The 17,571-nt window shown below is 54.4% G+C and overlaps 1 protein-coding gene and 1 long non-coding RNA gene across 3 annotated transcripts in view; one reads left to right on the top strand and one right to left on the bottom strand.

Moving 5' to 3' along the window:
- Nucleotides 1-4,525: 4,525 nt before the first annotated feature.
- Nucleotides 4,526-17,571, bottom strand: part of JPH3 (junctophilin 3) — a 51,288-nt gene continuing 38,242 nt past the window's right edge. Inside the window, exons 5-6 of the mRNA XM_067004299.1 lie at nucleotides 15,331-16,247; nucleotides 4,526-6,091 (exon numbers count right to left, since the gene is read on the bottom strand). Of these exons, the coding sequence (XP_066860400.1) occupies nucleotides 6,011-6,091; nucleotides 15,331-16,247 (998 nt within the window). The 3' untranslated portion in view covers nucleotides 4,526-6,010. The remainder of the gene's footprint in view (nucleotides 6,092-15,330; nucleotides 16,248-17,571) is intronic.
- On the top strand, nucleotides 9,890-14,819 carry LOC106046520 (uncharacterized). Of its 2 annotated transcripts, none has more exons than XR_001213266.3 (4): nucleotides 9,890-10,253; nucleotides 11,953-12,051; nucleotides 12,158-12,336; nucleotides 14,549-14,819. It is a non-coding gene; the product is annotated as an uncharacterized lncRNA (long non-coding RNA). The 2 variants fall into 2 exon arrangements; XR_007167571.2 differs by having other exon boundaries at nucleotides 9,890-10,165.

A 17,571-nucleotide genomic window follows, 5' to 3' on the forward strand; every position in this document is an offset into this window, starting at 1 on the left:
TTGGCTAACAGCATCTCTGTGTGTGTATGACGTCCATGGGTTTCTGTGCTGAGTTTTGGGGAATCTGCCACTGAGTTGCATTTGCTGACTTTTTCCTTTCCTCTCTTGTTTGAAAATAGTGGTTTTAAAATCACAGCATCTGTGCACAGGGCTCCATTCCAAAGGCCCCACCAGAGAAAGGAATGTGCACTTTTTGCCAGATCTACTTTATCATTTTTTTTCCCCTTCTGATTATTTCAAATACAGATACATACCCGGAAAGAATTTTTCCCCTTAGCTGAAACCTGGTAGCGCTGTGCCAGGGATGAAGAATAGTTCTGAACAGTGCTACTGCAGCCACAGGGAAAAAATTCTCCCTCCGCCCTTCTCCAGTACAGAGTTGGATGAGGGAACCAGATGCATCAGACGAGCTGCAGTCTGTGCAGCGATAGTCTGAGGTTTTTCTTTTCATCTTTCGCTCAAGGGCTCTGGAACGTAGTTGTGGTTGCGCTCGGTGCCAAGCTGAGGACGACTGGGGAAGGCACGGAGTGGAAGTGACAGGCTCCCAAGGAACCTGAGGCAGGTTGGGCCAGCCGTCCTGCTCCCAGCACGCCGCTGGCCTCGCAGAGCCCACGGAGAAGAGGCTTTGGGGTGGGTTGGAGGGGAGATGTTGGCTTCCTGGGGCTGTCGTCCTGCGCTGTGAGATTGGGCTGACCCGGGCATGCATCTTGGTTCAGTTTCTCCCAGCACTGGGGTTTTGGGTGAGCCAGCACAGGCGGATGTTGGTCATACGGCCTGGTGCAGGAGGTGCTGGTGGCCATCCTTAGGCTGCGTGTTGGGGGGATGCTGGCCTGGCCTGAAAATTGAGGCTCGGTTGTCAGCTCTGACAAAATGAGCCTGTAGCACTGTAATTGGAACAGCCTGCGTGGGGACTGAATCCCACACAGCGTCCGCTCTCTCTGGAGCATTTGCAGCCGTTGGACTTGAGACAGAAATTAATTCTGGTGCATCTGCAGCCACTGCTCAGCAGAACAAACGAGACAAATGCAGCACTCCCTTGGAGCCTTGCAGCCAGCGACAGCCGCAGGATGTCTGGGCACGCTGGCCCATCTCGTGCGGGTGTAACTGTGGAAGCCTTGGAAGCTGTCACGTGTTGATTCAGCAAATAAAACCTCTGATAAAAGGTAAAAGATTTCCGTGGTGGAAACCTCAGCAGGGAAGCCTGATTATTACTACTATGCTTAGTGTCTACAGAGGAGGCTCTGCCCTGGACTTAAATTTAAGCTATGATGCTTTGATATCAGGCTGTAACGGTACTTTGGTCTTCTGAACGTTGATTGAAAGTCACCTAAAGCCTGTTGCTGGGTCAGGTAGCTGGCAGTTTTTCATGTATTAGGACCAAAAGTACCTTAAAGAAGGAGGTAAGTATTTTGCAGGCAAGCATCAGTGAAATGACTTGCCTAAAATGATACCCAAGGGAAGGGCTGGGCCTAGAACTTGGAGGAAAACGAGGAGCTGAGAAACTCCAGCAGTGTCTGTCATAGGAATAGTTATTCTTGTCTGATATGTGCAAAGAACAGCTTGTGCCTTTTTTTTTTTTTTAAATGTATGAACACCCAGATAAAATTCAATTATTCCTTTGGCATCCTTCAGAGCATTACATTTGCCCATCTTGTAAAGGGGTGAATACGTAAACATTTACATAGCAAAAAGAGATCTCAATTTATTATATCTGGAAACATTTTTTTTCATCTAAGTGAAGGCTGAAAGTTTTTTTGTTTGTTTGTTTTTTTACTTTTTGAGGAAACTATTCAGTAATTCCTTTTCTTTTGGGCCACACGCATCCTGTAATTGCATTGTAAGTAGCACAGTGAAATCAGATTTTTCTATCACATTTACATGCACAGCTAGGAAGGAGAAAAGAGAACAGGGAGAGTGCCAGCTGGAATGCATTTTACATCAGGGGCTGCACAGCAAAGGCTGCAGTGGAAGGTGAGTGGTTTCACGTCTAGCCCAAGCTCAGCTGCAGCACGTGGGATTGCTTCTCCCCACATCAGTGTGCGTGTGATCGGGGTGTGGAAGCACATGAACCTTGCTGTGGTGTGTGCCAGGGAGCAGCCAGGGTAACTGGGCTGGCCCGGAGGTGCGAATGCGCTTTGTAGGTGCAAAGTGGGAAAGGGAACGCAGCGAATGCTTCTGCCTCTGCTGGGAACCAGCTGTTGGCCCAGCAGCAGCAGCATCCTTCACCAGTAACCCGCGGTTCCTTCGCGTGATGGGCGACCAAGAAAAGAGCTCGGGGTCGTGGTCTGTGCTGAACGGGGTGGGGAGCAGCTCTGCAGCTTACACGAGTAATTCTCACAGCTTGCCCTTCCCACAGGACCTGGTACCTGACACCAAAACGCAGCTGCTGCTGGGGCGGGTGGCAGCTGCCTTTCTGCAGGAAGGAAGGGGCTGGGTGTTGGGGTCCTCACCCTGTTAAAAGAAGTGAGTCTGGCAGGGAGCCCGAGTCCTGCTAGGCTCTCGGTGCTGTTAATGGGGTACCCAAACTGGGGTTGAAAGGCAGATGACAGCCAAAGACAGTTCTAAAAAATTCCTACTTTCCTTCATTAACTTGCCAAAGCCTATTAGGACATCCCAATACTCCACGGGTTTCAATTAAGCCCTCCATCATCAATATGACGTTATTTTGCCTCTCTCTTTCTGTCGCGGCCTCGAGTTACTTATTTTTTAGCAGTACCGAGGCTTCATAACTCAGCACAGAAGAAATAGCTGCAGCAACAGCTCCCTGTTTCTGACAGATCAGGCCCAGGAGGCCCACCGCTCGCGGCAGCCGGGTCCCGGGTGCAAGCGAAGCAGACGCCAGATGGGCTGGTGAGAAGCCGACGTGCGGGCGGGCGGAGGGGCTCTGCTCCTCCCTTCTTGCCTTCCCCAGGGATGTGGTTTCAAACCTGCTGTTGCTCGCAGGGGTTATCCTGGCCGGAGGGTCCCCACGAGGGACGTGCAGCCCTCGTGTTGGCTCCTGCGCTCGGCACAAGGGCAGGAGGAGCGGCTGGTGGGCTGCTTCCTCCAGCCCCTCTGCTGCAGGAGCGTAAAAACACCGCCGCAGCCTACGACACACGAGATAAACCTTCAGCTGTTCCCGTGCATCTGTCGGCGTGGACATAAAACAGCAGGGATGGACGCTTTACTCAGATTTATACGCCCCAGCGACGGACATTTTAATGTGCCTTAGGTAGATATGCGTGAGGCCGGGGCCCATAAGACAGGGAAATATGCTGAATTACCTCTCTCCCCGGGCTACTTCTCAAGAATATTTCTGGCCTTGGGCAAATGTGAGAAGCCCGGGACTAAGACAAATTGTTCGGCTCCCGTTGATTAATAAAGGCGTCGTTATTTTTAAACACGTGGTGTGGGAGCCAATTAATATTAGTCTTTGGCTATCTCTCATGCTGAACAGACCTCATCTCGACCAAGGATTTATCCCAAGGAATAAAGAGATGAAAAATCTGAGTTGCGTTTGCTGTGCTGTGTCTGCATATAACTGCTGGTACGTGGGCAAGAGCAGGGATAACTAGTCGGCCACCAGTGTGAAAAAGCTAGCCGTGAAATCACCAGTACCTGTCCTTGATTGATAACGAGAGGCATTGATAATTGATTACGAGACATATCTAAATATCATACCGTGTTTGCATGTAATTATTTAACCTGATCCTGGCGGGACTCTGGTGTCATGCAGTCAACCGAAATGCACAGAAAAACTTCTCCAGAGTCCTCACGAAGAGCTGGGACCAGAATTACAGACCACGTGGCGGAGTTCCCGGGGCTGCGGCCACAATATGGCATTTTTGGGTTCATCTCAGGCATGCAGCAACCATTTGAGAGTACAAAAGGGAGACTGAGGACCAAGAAGGAAACACCAAAAAAAAGTGACGAGGTACCAAAAGGATGGAAACTCATCGTGGAGTGACAGGAGGTACATCGGTGTCATTTGCCCTGTCCGCCCATAGCCCTCTGCCTGCAAGGGGAAGGAAGAAAAACTGCGACAGGGAGGGAGGAAGACCGTGTAAGGAAAAGAACTGAATTTAACTGGCACATGCTCTAATCCTTAGTTTATTTCTGGTTAAAAATATAGCAATCCAGTGCAGTGTAATAAGAAATCTGCTGAAAAGGTAGCAGAGAAACAGCTAAAACAGAAGCAAAGCAAAGCTGAGGCCGCGTTCGGGGCTGTTCCCACAGCTCTGGGTGGGAAATGCCGGGCAGGGTCCCCCCCACCCCGCCGCAGCTGTGCAGGGGCCGCATCCTGCTGCGGACCCACGGCGGGGACACCCGGGGGGGAATTTGGTCCCCAGCCCGAAGGGAGCAGCTCGCTGTCGGCTCAGCGGCATCGCCGAGCTCCCAGGCAGGGCGAGACGGCCCTCGTGGTGCCAGGGGGCACGGGGGGGGGAAAAACCCTCCGGGAGGGTTTGGAAGGCGCCGGGACGCCGGCCGTAGGCAGGCGGTCGAGCTAAGCCCACGCTCTGGTGATTGGGACCATAACAGCTCAGAACAGGGATACGGCATCTTTAATGAGTATGCATATTATCAGGGGGGAGACAGGGGAGGGGAGAAAATCAAGGCAGGCATATTACAAAGATGGTATAAACGAACAAATTGAGTGACATAGAAAAAAAAAAAAAGAAAAGAATACATCCTTAGAGGCTGCCATTGCCAATGACGTTTGTTTTTTGTTTTTTTTTTTTTTTTTTTCTTTTTTTTTTTTTTTTTTTTTTTACAGGGACATGTTGGAAGCTGGAATATACATCCTGCATTACAAAGTGCAAAATACTACATGCTCAGAGCCCAAGCATGATGTCTGAAACAGTCCACAGCAAGATGTAAGAGACAAACCCACCACCCTCTCCCTCCTCTCTGGGACATGCTCCAGTGCTCCTCCCCAGATGCCTTTTGAAAAACGTTTTTTTTTTTTTTTTTAAAATCTTATTTCGCTTTATTTTACGTCATACTAGGTGGGTCGGAATCGAGCCCTCTCTCCCCGCCAATCTGCTCCCTGGCACCTCTGTGCATGGACGTGTTTGGGATGGGATGCTCAGCGCGGAGTAGTGCTGCTCCTCGCGGGTCGGCGTGGGCTCGGGGGGCCGGGGGGGGGGGGGGATCTGGGCACAAATTCTGACCAAAAGTGAACAGAAAGCAGCCCGGGGTGGTTTTCCAGCCCTGCCGTGAGGGGGAGCAGCCCGGGAGGAGGATTGAAGGCAGGAGGGTGGTGGGGCCGCCGCTCGCACCTTGTGTTCCCCGTTTCCCCCCCCTGCCCCATGGGTTTTCACAGAACACCCCTTGCAGCTTGGTTTTAAAAACAAATAAAACGGGGCCGGGCGCCCTCCTCCCGTCCGTCGCATCCAGGCAGGGCTCGCGCCTTCCCCGCGCTCCTTCTCGCCTCCTTCTTCCAGCGGCTCTTCTCCATTCGTGACGGGAGAAGGGAAGAAAAGCACCGGCTGCCTGATTTTGCTTTTCTCTCCCATTTACTTTAATCGTTAAAGCTGTTGTGGATTTCCCCGGGAAGCTCAGCCTGGAGCATCCCAGGACCCGTACACACGTGACACGAAATCTCCCCATGGTCCCCTCGTCTAGTCTCCGTTTTGGGTTGGTTACCGTTGTTACAAATATATTTTTTTTTGGGGGGGGGGTGAGAGGAAGGGAAATGAGGTTTTATTTTGTTGGGATTCCTTCTCATCCTTTCCAGTGTTGGGGGGGCAGAGTGTTGATAGCATTTTGCCATGCCACACAGCATAGTGTTATACAAGCAAAGAATTTTGGCTAAAATCCAAAAAACATTACCCAGGAAAAAAGGCAAACTGTGAGTGAGACTCGATCGTTTGTTGTTCTTCTGTGAAAAGACTTGGAAATTGTCGTAGGACAGTTCGAGTTATGATTTTTTTTCCCTTTTTCTGTTGTTGTTGTTTGTTTTTTTTTGTTTGTTTGTTTTTCCCCCATTCATACATGTAACTGTTATTTTTGCAAACAAGACAGTCTTGAGTTAGATGAAAAAGTTAATAAACAAAATGGCGACTCCGATATTTAGTAAGATCACCATGACTACCAGAATGGGAGCTGAGCCCTGCAAGAGAAAGAGAAGGAGAGGAGTTAGGAGGTGCCCCCAAGGTCTGCCCACGGCCGGGGATGCGCACCCTGCAGCGCCCGACCCCAAAGCGCCTGCAGGACTCCCTGGACTCCCCCGTGTCGTCCACATGGGAAATCCGGCCTTAATTAAGGACCAAAACCGCTTGCTTACCCGAGGTGGTCAACGAAAAGAAAGGAAAAAAAAAAAGTATCGGGTTTTATGGTTCCTTGGGGATGGTTTGGAGGTGTCTCCAAAGGACCCTTTCCAATAAATGTGATTGTTTAAGCAGGTAACCTGCTGATGGCAAAGGGCAGGCCACTCTATGATGGCCCCCATTAAGGCAACGTTTTAGGATGTCTCTAACAACTTTTTCTGAGGTTCATACGGAGCAAATTCCGCTCTTGGGGACTCCATGGGAAACATCCCGGCAAGGCGTCGGTGTGGGAGCACCTGCGTGCGGCAGCGTTTCTGCCCTGGCGTTATCTCACCCGACACTACCCAGTTCCCTGCGGGCTGCTTCTCTGAGTTCCCACTGCAGCCGATCGGGATGTGGTGCCGGACCCCCTCAGCACCCCAGGAACGACAGGAATAACCACGCAGCGCCAGGATTGCAGCTTTCCACCCCGTCTTTATGCGGAGTGGCCAGAAAACACCCACCCCGCCGCCACGTCCCTGCCGTAAAACATTTGCTGCCCTAAAGCGTTAACGTGGCTCGCGGCGGGGTGAGCGAGCGTGCGTGCAGGTAGGTGGTAGCTATTTCTCGGCGTAGCTGGGATCCTCGGCTATTCCCGCTGCGACGGAGCTGCGCCAGCCTTAACCCCCCTGCAACGGTGCTGGTGCTTCGCTCAGCACCTCGCTCCCGCCCCGTGCGCCTCTTTTTTTTTTGGGTGGCAGGGTGGGCGCCCTGTGCGAGCCGGTCCTTGTGCCAGTCTGCAGAGCTGCTGGAAATAAAAAAAAAAAAAAAAAAAAAAAAAAAAGGAAAAGGCTCCTCGCCGGACAGGGCTGGCTTCTGCTCTGAGCAGGCTGATTCAGTTCGCATTTGGGAGTGGGTGGGAGCGGGGATGCTGGAGCTTGCTGGCAAGGCATATTTGTAGCTTAGCAACAGGGTCAGGGGATGCCAACCAAACGCAGGGATTGCAGAGAGCCGCTCCTGGCAGCCAGGTATCCACGCCTGGCTGCTTCCAGCAAAACCTCTCCGCCTGCACCACGCAAAGCCTTTCCAAGGCAGAAAGCACCCCCCCCCTGCCACTCCTCCCCCCCCCCCGGCCCCACGGCTGCCAAGCGCTGCGATGCGCTCTGTTATTTACTTTCGGGGGGGTTTAGCTTCATTTCAGAAGATTACCGGGTTTTACGATTTTTGAGCTCGTGTTAATGCAATAACAGATTGCGAGCGATTATCACTGTCATTGTTTCTGTTGGCAGGGCACCACGGAGGCACAAAATGCATTTGGTTCCTTCCACCCCGCAGCCAGGGGAGGACGGAGCTGCTCTCGTACTTACATCAGCCTCGGTCCGCTCGCAGTTTGATTTCCCCTGCCAAAGAGGCAGTGACCATTTCTGCCCTCGCTCTGCTCTGACTGCTAGATGGTCTCGGTAACAAGCAGCACGCAAACTTATCCGCCGGCTGGCACGAGCCTGGGATGCTCCGGAGGCTGTTCCCCTCTCCCTGCCCATAGGCACCCAGCGGGGCCGGCTGTCCCCTAATTCCCTGGCGTTTGAGCTTTGCCCTCACAAACACAGACACTTTGGGATGGACCCGCTGGCCTGAGCGAGACCACAACCCTTTGGTAGCTGTGGACGGTGATGGGGTGGGATTTATACACCCGTATGCCCAAGTTGTGGCCTCATCCAGAAAAACTGGGGAGTCAACAAACCGAGCACCGTGCACACGCTCACAGCAAATGGGTTCCCATGCACAAATGTTTTGCTCACGTCCCTGGTGCAGTTCGCACCCGTTTTCATCTTGTGTCCCCTCCTGTTCAGCGCAGAGCCAGGAGACGGTGCCTGCTTTGCCCCTGCCTATCTGGGGACTTCCACGTTGGCCAGCAAAAGCACCCCAAAAACAAGATGCCCTGGGAGGGAAGGGCCTTTGCAGCCTGAGGGGCCCAAATCCAATGAGCCAAGAACCTGCAACTTCTGCTTCTCTTTTCTAGCCCCTTCTTTTTAAGACCCTCTCCCCTGTGCTAGCTCCAGCAAGGGCTTTCCAGGCCCTGGCACCCCGCTGGGATCGCACCCGCGGCTCTTAGCAGGGGCTGGAACCCTGCCGGCGGCAGCTGGTCACATAAACAGCTTTGGGCCTCTGAAGCTTCTGTTTTAGTTCCAGTTACGAATCCTGCTGCACTTCTTGATGCTTATGTCTGGCTTATTTCTAACTCGTAAGGTCTCCGCGCCTTCACCTCTGCTCAGAGCAACGCTCGCCCTTCTCCCCTTTGATGGCAAGGATGTCCTGGGATATGTCATCGGCTCCCAGGAAGAGATTCCTGCTCAGTGCCCATGCAGAAGATGAATCCCTTCTGCTTTTTCTGCTTTGGCAGAGAGGTTTTGCCGAGCCCAGCCCAGCAAGAGGTCAGGGAGCTGCCTTTAGCTGGAGCTGCAGCCAGCGTTTTGGACCTCGCAGCCCTTACAACGCTACACCACGTGCGAGGCCTCTAACACGAGCCACCGACATACAGGAATGAGAGAAATCGCCCTTGATTTGCAGCTTTGCATGCTGCTTTCCTAGTCCAGTGGTGCTTTCCCTCATCTTTGGCCTCCCTGAGCCCTGGAGAAGCCCGAAGAAAACCCTGAGGCCAGTGGCATCACAGACTCTGGGCTGATAGGAAGCCGAAGGTTGAGCTCATTTTCCTGGGGATCGTGTGCCACAGACAGCAAGCAGCCTGCAAAACTTTCCTTTTTCCTCCTTCATTCGTTGTTTTTGTTGAAGTTACAGCACCTCCTTTAGCCAGGAGCTGCTGGGGGCTGTTCAGCCAGCCCTGCGTGCCGTGCAGGAGCTGGGGCACAGCACCGAGGTGCTGCCCATCTCCCATGCAGAGCCTTTAGGGCCGGATCCTGCCTCCCCAGCCCGCAGGCACCGCCTGGCAGCGTCCTCTCACCCAATTTTAGCTTCTAAACGTTAGACATCCAGCCCGTGCTAACCCTCGAGGCCGTCCGTAGAGCGAGCGATGTGAGACGGATTCCACCCAGCACGGCGACCAGCCTGGCTCGGGGAAAGGAAAAATTAAACCCAGCTCGGGTGTGCCCGGGCATTCGGCTCGCATACGGGATGACGGCGAATTTCATCAGCAAAATCTGGCAGCTGTGGGGCTGGGATTTCAGTTTATTTTATAATAAGCTCCCTGGGCTCCTTTGCAGGAGGAGAACTGCTGCCGAGGATGGGTAAGGTACACCAGTACCCACCAGGTGACGGGGTGCTCCTGGACAAACAGGGATAACCTCCAAGGACCCTGAGATTTTCTCCAAAGCTGAAAGACCTGGAACACAGATCTGCAGCCGTGGCGCCACTAAAATGTGAATAAGCCCTCGTCGCGGCACAGCAGTAGTAGCGGTGCCCATCGCCGTGGAAGTAACGAGTGAGAAGCATCTCAGTGAAGCGCTGCGAGCTTTCCGAAGGTTTCCTTCAGCCTCTCGTTTCTGGCACGCTTTTTGCAGCTCCGACTGCGGCTGCAGCTGAGCACCACCACCTCTGCCCCACCGTTCAGTTTGTTTGGGTTTTGTTTGGGTTTTTGTTTTTTTTTTTTTTTTCCTTTAACTGCTGTGTAGCAACTTGAGTCTTACCGGGAATACAAGGGACAGCTGGTTTACAAATAAAATTGTGGCATAATTAATTTAAGTATTAGCAATCCGTTATTACCTGTTATTGCAGCTCCGTCTCTGCCATGGAAACCATAGTGCAGGTTACCTAGGAATCCCTCTGGGATCTATTAAGTGTAATCACCAAGGACTGGGATCAGCAAAAAGTACAGAGGCATTGTTTTCCAGGCTCAGCACTACGAAAGTGCTGAAAACTTCGCAGCTCCACGACATTTGTGCTGAATTGTCACATAATAGCCAGGAACAGGCTGCTGTGAAACAGTTAAGGAATTTATCAAGAGGAGCAGAAGGGACTGGCTTCGCCTTCTCCGATGTGTTGCTGCATCCTGGGGGGGTCGACGGTTTTAAGGTTTTGGTTTTCTTTTGGTCAAAAGCTGGCAACTGACCGCAACTTTCTCAAAGCTAGACGGCGGCGTGGGGTTGGGCTCAGAGCCCTAAAATGGATCCAGGATGACAAAGTCAGCGGGGTGCACCCTGCTGTTACATCAGAGGGCTCCTGAGATTGAACGTTTCGGAAAAGGATGCTGTCGAGCTCAGCACCGCATTTCTCTCTGAGCGTTATTTACCTTGTGTTGTTACAAGTAATGCCACGATGTCTGCACGTCAAGGAGCTCAGAGGAAGAGCAGTTTCTGGTTATTATTTTTTTTTAAGAGGCAACGACCCCCGAACTCTTTGTGCACGTGGCAGCTCCTCCTGCACTCGCTGCCGTCCCTGTGCCGGTGCCTCCCTGGGCAGGGCACCCATCTCCGAGGGGTGACAGCAACCGGGTGGCAGCAGGGCTGATATTCCTCCTTAGCCCCTTGTAATTACAGCTCATACTTGTTTGCGTGTGTGTGTGCCGGGCCACGGCCGCTTGGGATCGGGCTGTGAACCTGTTGTGAGTTTATTTAGATGAGGTGAGAGAAACAAGGAAAACCCAGGCACAGCTGCTTTAGGAGACCTGGGGAAGGCCCCTGACGGGGAAATAAAGGAAAAATCTGAAAGGGAAAGCCGGAGAGGACCACAGGGTTTAGTCCCTGGGATGCTAACCACAAAAACGTCCCCAGGCGCCTTTCCCAGGCTGGTCCCCAGGCAGACGGGACCGTGAACAGCATCCCGAGATGCAGGTGAATTTTTGCACTCCAGTGCCTCTGGGCAGCTTATATTCTAGCCGAAATTCGGCGCTGGGGATGGGGGCGAGTGGGCGGGGGTCCCTGCCCAGCTGCCCTGCCTTTGCTGTGCTGCTGCGGGTGCTGGGCTGTGCCGGGGCTGGCCGTGGCAGAGCGCGGTGCTGGCTGCAGATTGGCTGCCTCCTCCTCGCTTTCCCCAGCGACAGGGAAACCTGCTCAGAATCTCCGGGTGGAAAATCCACCCATCGCGCAGGCAGCAGGAGAGAAGATGCCGCAGCTCCCGGAGCCCCTCTCTGCCTCCCCGGCTGGTGCAGGTTGGGGGGGGGGTCTCTGCCACCCTTAACCCCGCAGACGGCGCGCAAACGTCGTTGCCAACCCCAAACCTGCAGCTGTTTCCTCTGGTTCGTCGCAACAAGAGGCTACACCGTCAGCAAACGGCTGGGAACGCTGAGATTTTATCCGGCAGCATGTGACGATGGAAGAAAATGTCGGGGGTGGCTGGGATTTTTGGCTGCTGCCCCGCTGTCGGGCTTTCTCTGTGGGATGAGACAGGGGGATTTTAAAGGGCTAAGTACCGAGCCTGCTCGCGACCCTGGGGAGTTTTCCTATTGCCTTTAGTGAGACCACAGTGCGTCCCTAGAAGTCTTCATCCGAATACCTGTGACTGCTCCTGAAATGGGGACAGGCAGAGGAATCAGGCTCCGTGCGTGCCCTTTCTCTCAGGCGTGCTGGGGACCTGTGTGCCCAAACCACTTCTGTTCCTTTTTGGGAACTGCAGATGTTCAGCACCTGCAGGAAAGGGGCTACATGCTTTTTATCCCCTACCCTAAAAATATGATGTCTTTCGTGTTGATGGATAAAAAGGGTTGCTGGCATTTTAGAAAGCCTCTTTCCCCTTCCAGCGGCTCAACAATTCCTTTTTTCCTTTCCTGTTTTAGATCATCTCAAAGGCTCTAGGAAGCTGTGAAGTGTTCAGACACAGGCTTGAGCTTTTTGCCTCGTGGTTCCTTAGGGCCAGAAAGGATGGTGACGTCCACGTAAGTCCCTTAATCCAACAACACCGACAGTGGTCTGGGCACGTTGCTTCCCGATTTCATCTGCCCAAGCGATGACAATTGATGCAAGTTTGTTCTGTGCGCGCAGGGGTCGGTGCGCACGGAGACACGGAAAGATCAGGTGCCTTCGAGTGTGATTTTAAAGGGTTGGTGTGACCGCAGCGCCGGCTTGCTGACCCTGAAACCCCAATGTCCCCTGATAGCGAGCACCAAGCAGCACTGAATTTCATCAGCGTTATTGAGCAGCGGCCTCAAGAAATGACCTTTGTAAGAGGAGTTTTCAATTACTGATGTGCAGCCCCCATGGAGGGGGGGGGGGGGGGCTCTGGGAGCTTCTTTGTAAGGGAGTGGTGAGAAATGAGCGAGAAGACAAAGTTCCTGGAGCTTATATGGCAACCCATGCGCCCAGCTCCCCTGCAGAGGTCTGTATCCCCATCCGAGCACACGTTGCAAAAGGCTGGAAATCAAAGCAGCCTGCGGCCCCATCCTCAGCCTCACTGCTACGAGAGAAACCCTCTTAGCACGAGAAACCCTCTTAGCATTATCCAGAGGGATAACTTCCAGCTGGGCTTTTCCCAAGACCCTTCCCCAGACCTGCATCCCTGCCTCGCTCCATGCCAGCCCTGACCCAGCTGCGTTTGCACCGAAGCTGGAGCTGGCACCCGACCTCCGTGCCAACCCACAGGGCTCGTGGGTGTCCCGTGGGGAGCTGCTTCGTGGCAGCTTATTTTTGCACCAGGCTGGCCACCGTTCTGGACAGGGATGCTCCAGGTAGGGCAAAAATATCCCTGCTGAGCTACCAGCATCCTGCTCGGCAGGCACCTTTCTGGAGCGGCGCAGCTGCCCGGAGCTGAGAGGTGCCCTTTTGGGCGAGCAGCTTCCCAGATGGCAGCGCGGCGGCTCGCAGGGAAGCGGCTGCCACGCAGGCTGCAAGGAGTGGGCACGCACACACGCACACCCGCACACGCATGCGTGCTCACACGCAGCCCTCCCCAGGAGCTGGGGCTTGCCTGCGTGCCGGAGGCAGGCGGGGAGCAGGGAGGGGAGGCTCCAGCATCCCTGCTGAGCAAGGCTTCAGGGAACATGGGGAGCCGTAAGTCCTGCAAGAAAATATCCAGAGCGTGAACAGGAGCCCCCTGGGCGCAGTGGTTTTCGCAGGATGGAGCCTTCCCCTCCTCTTCCTCGGGGATGGCTGCGCTTTCTGGAGGCAAAGGTGCTGGGTGGAAGGTGCAGGCGAGGTCACGGTGGCGCACAGGGGGCTGGGACACGTTGGGTGGCACCTCCTGGTCCTCACCCTGCTGGTGCCACTGTCCCCTCCCCACCCGGCCGCTGGAGCAGCCCCCTGCTAGCGCAGCGCAACTCTTGCTAGAACAAATTGTTGCTGGCATTGTAGGTTATTTAAATCCACATATTATCTCTTCCTCTGTATTACATTAGCTTCCTCCCAAACCTTCGCCATCTGTTCCACCCTCGGTTATGAATGTGAGAAAACTGAACATGCTGCTTCGCAGCTACAGCACTTAAAAGGATGATGTGCAGCCTAATGGCTTTTCTGGGTGCTTTTACACGCCCGTTCGGCGGTGTCCGGCGTTCGCTGGACGTAGCCATCAAGGAGATGTTGCATGAGTGGCTATTTTTCCCAAGCTGAAGCTCACCGACGTGCGCAGGGGTCCCTCGGAGCTCCCGTTTCTCTCCGAACCAGCAAGATGTGTCCTGCGGTGCGGTCCACCAGCAGACACCCTGCGTGCAGCGCTTCGTAAATGCTGTGTGGGTGCTTGCGAGCCTGCGCTGAAGCTTGCAGGATGAATAGGAAGCCAGCAAGCTCCAGGGCTGTGTGTGGGGGTGATTTATCCACAGCCACAGCAGGGAAATTGTGGCAGCTTGGTAGCTGAGCCCTTCCTGCATCCCGGCTGCATCCCCCATCTCTGCTTCTCCCCCCCGGCTGCTGCCTTCCCCTGGCTGCCAGCACCCAGCACCTTTGCCCTGTGGGCAGCAGGCAGCTGGAAGGGGCAGGAGGGATGCTGGAGGTCTGGCAAGAGCAACCGCACGCTGCAGACCACCACGGCCAAACTTTCGGAGAGACTGATGAATGCCGTCCTTTATCAGCCCTGTCTCTCAAACAGCCAAAATCTCCTTCTGCTACACTGACAGGGCGAGGGAGCTGCTCTCAAGGCGAGTCCTGCAATCGCCATCAGCCTGGGCTGGGAAATTTGTGGAGCTCAGGCTTCTCCCGAGGCAGGGTCAGCTCCGTCCGAGTTGCACCTGAGCTGCAGATGTCCATGCCGTCTTTGCACCACCTCCTCCCTCCCAGGCAATTCATCCCAGCCCTCAGCTCACTACTGACGGCTAATAGCTAACCACTGCCTCTAATGCTCGAATTTAAGCCCATTAATTCCCTTCATCAAGAACAGATTATTCCCTTCCACTTTGCAGCAGCTGTGTTACACGATTGAAGATTGCTTTGTCTCCTCTCCTCTAGCCTGAACAACTCCAGCTCTGCCCAGCAGCCAGTTGCTCCTGTAAACCTCCGGCGAGCCCTCACCTCTCCCGAAATGAGGAGCCCCGAATGCTCCTGCACGTGCTCCTGTGTTTCACAGAGGAAAGGAATGAAGGCAGGCTGAGCCCAAGCCCTTTGCAACGTGCCCTGATCCGTGACCACGGTACCCTCCTCCAGGTGGCTCGGGTCCCCAGCACAACACGGTGGCAAGGCCACGGCATCAGAGTCACATAGAGGTGGAGGGATGGGGAGACGCCGCAGGTTGACGCAACGCCCAGCTGCCAGGGTTTGAGCAGTGATGTCAAATTATGGGGTCATGTCAAATTATGGGGTCGTGTCAAATTATGGGGTCATGTCAAATTATGGGGTCGTGTCAAATTATCGGGTCATGTCACAGTACTGGGTCACACTCTGGCCAGTGTGACATTGTCTCACTAACACCCAACCACAAGGAAGCATCGCCAACACCTCGCCTGCTCCCACCTTTCCCCCAGGCGAACTCCCCAAGCCCTCCGACCCAATCCCCCAGTGATAAAACCGCTGTTCCCCCCGAGACATTCTGTGGAGAACACCCCAAATCGCCTTCCAGCACGCCCTCTTATGCACCACGGGAGGAGGGAGGGGAGGCTCGAGGTGTAGACGGGGGCATTTTGGGGCTCAGTTGTGCCGGCGGCGCCACCTCCCTCTCCGCTCGCTGCGGTCCCACGACAGCTCTGCACCGGCTTTTCCCGGCCAGCTTTCGACACACGACTTTGCCTACTCACCGTACTGGATTTGAGCGCATCCCCATTGTCCTCTTCAGATTCTAGTGCAACAGGTAAGGATTTCTGTGGCGGGGAGAAGGTTAAGTCCCACCTTAGTAGCCGAGGCTCAGCTTTGTCCCCGAATCTCAGGTTTTCCAGTTTCTGCACCGTGGGCTCGGCAGAGGAAGCTGGCCTGAAATTCTCTTTGTTCTGGGACTTAGACCTCAGTCTCTGAACCCCGAAGCCCCGCTCTTCCCCGCGGTGGTCATCAGCCATGCTCCTGCAGGGTCCCCCTTTGCTATAGTGTCTTTTTTGGGTGTGAATCTCTTGCATATAAGAATCCATCCTCATGAGGGGCTTCATCTCCATCTCGTAATTGCTCATCTTCTCCTCGTCTAGCTCAAGCAGCTTGGAGCTCCCTGAGCTGTGGTTGTGGGACCTGTGGTGGGAAGTCCAAGAAACCGTGGCCGGGGAATCTGTCCACCTCTCTCTTTGCTTGTGGTTGGAGGCCGAGTGTTTGTGTCCTCCGCTCCGGCCTCTGTAGTCTTCAGGGACGGAGGCCGACCCCAGCTGGCCGCTGCGCAGCGCCCCGCTTCGCACGCCGCGCGTCCCGCCGACCTTCTCTTCGCTCCAGCTGTTGGGGCGCAGGTAGTCCCCGCCGCGCCCCTCCAGCAGCATCTGGATCTCCCCGCCCCGCTCTTCGTCCACCGAGACCTGCCGGGAGAAGTGCGCGCTCTTGTTCCTGCAGGAGCCCAGCGGCGGCGTGGACGAGGGACTGGCGGGGAAGCTCTGCAGCGGGCTGTCCTCGGGGGTCAGGTCGGACGGCGTCGTCCCTTTCCTGTACAGCTCGGGGCTCTCTTGCTGCAGCGGCGTGCCGGTGGAGAGGACCTCAATGTCGTCGCTCGAGTTCTGGCGCTTGGGCCTCTGGCATTCGAGCCCTTTTCGGGGAGGAGCCGGGGGGAAAAGAGAGAGAGAGAAGGGAAAGAGGATTATTTCTGTTCCGTGGGTGCCCAACGGGTTTTTGGGGTCAAAGAGGAGGTCTGAGAGTGTCGGGTGGCGGGGGAACTGCAGGCTGGATCAGGACATAGGCACTGTGCACATCCTCCTGCTACTGGACCAAGAGAGGAGGCACTGCTAGCGTTACACCAGGCCCCCTTACACCTGCAGAGAGTGGTTTGGCTTTGGCTGCAGGCATTGCAAAACTGCCTCTGGGGAGGGGAGATGGCTTAGCCTTCCCCATGGCTTCATTATGCGCTAGGGTTGTGCTTCTCACCCTTTTGCAGCCCCCTGGCTCCACTATCCATTTCCAGCTGATGTAAACAGGCTCGACCACGGCTGCTCCTTTAGCACCCACAGTTTTCACCTCTCTTGCTGCCCTCCATCCATCCTCCATCCCTGCTCGCTTGGGGACATGTGCAAGGGACCTTGTGCACGCATTGCAAATAAGAGGACTCACAACAGGCTAGCAGCCCCAGAGAGGAGGGGAGCTCCCCGGTGTTGCTGCGCTGTGCACAGCCCCATTGCCTCCGGCCCTGCGGAGGGGTTATGTCCCTGTCCACTGACGGTTCATCAGCTTGTTCCATCAGCTCGGTTTGAAGGCACAAGAGGTGAAGAAGGGGAATCTCACCTCTATGTTTTTGCATGGGGATGTTCCCATCTGGGCAGATGTGCTGCATTGGCAGGCCCTCCAGGTAAGAAAAAAAAAAACCAAACAAAAAAAAACAGGACTGCCAATGCACGGGCAGCTTGTCCTTTTTGCCAGCACAGCCTTCCTGCCCCACGCAGCTGAGCCAGGCACAGATATGTTCCCCCTTGCTGGGCACCGTGGAGCCCATCCTGGTCCCTGCAGGCTGTGTGCACGATGGTGAGAGCGAGGACGGGAGCAAGGCAGTGTGTTTGGGGTGACACGAGTCCAATAACACCATCATCCCTTCGTGCACCTCACTGAATGCACTCTGACCCTTCTGAGCCCAGGGAACATCAGGTGGCTGCTCCCTAGGGAACGGGGATTTAGGGATGGGGACTTGAAGAGACGTTGAGTGTCTTCTGCTGGAGGTGGCCAGCGACTGGGAAGCGTATTGTTCTCTGGGCAATTAAAAAATCTGCATCGTATTAATCCTTCGTGAGACATCAAATTATTTTGAAGGGGTGCAAGCTACCACTGGTTAAGTCTCATTTCACCCTCTCAAGGCATAGCTGTTCCCAGCTAAAGCCATGCTAAATTATGTGAATAATTTGATAAATATATTAACTGCCTAATGC

Source organism: Anser cygnoides, chromosome 12 (genome assembly GCF_040182565.1).
Source record: "Anser cygnoides isolate HZ-2024a breed goose chromosome 12, Taihu_goose_T2T_genome, whole genome shotgun sequence".
NCBI lineage: Eukaryota > Metazoa > Chordata > Aves > Anseriformes > Anatidae > Anser > Anser cygnoides.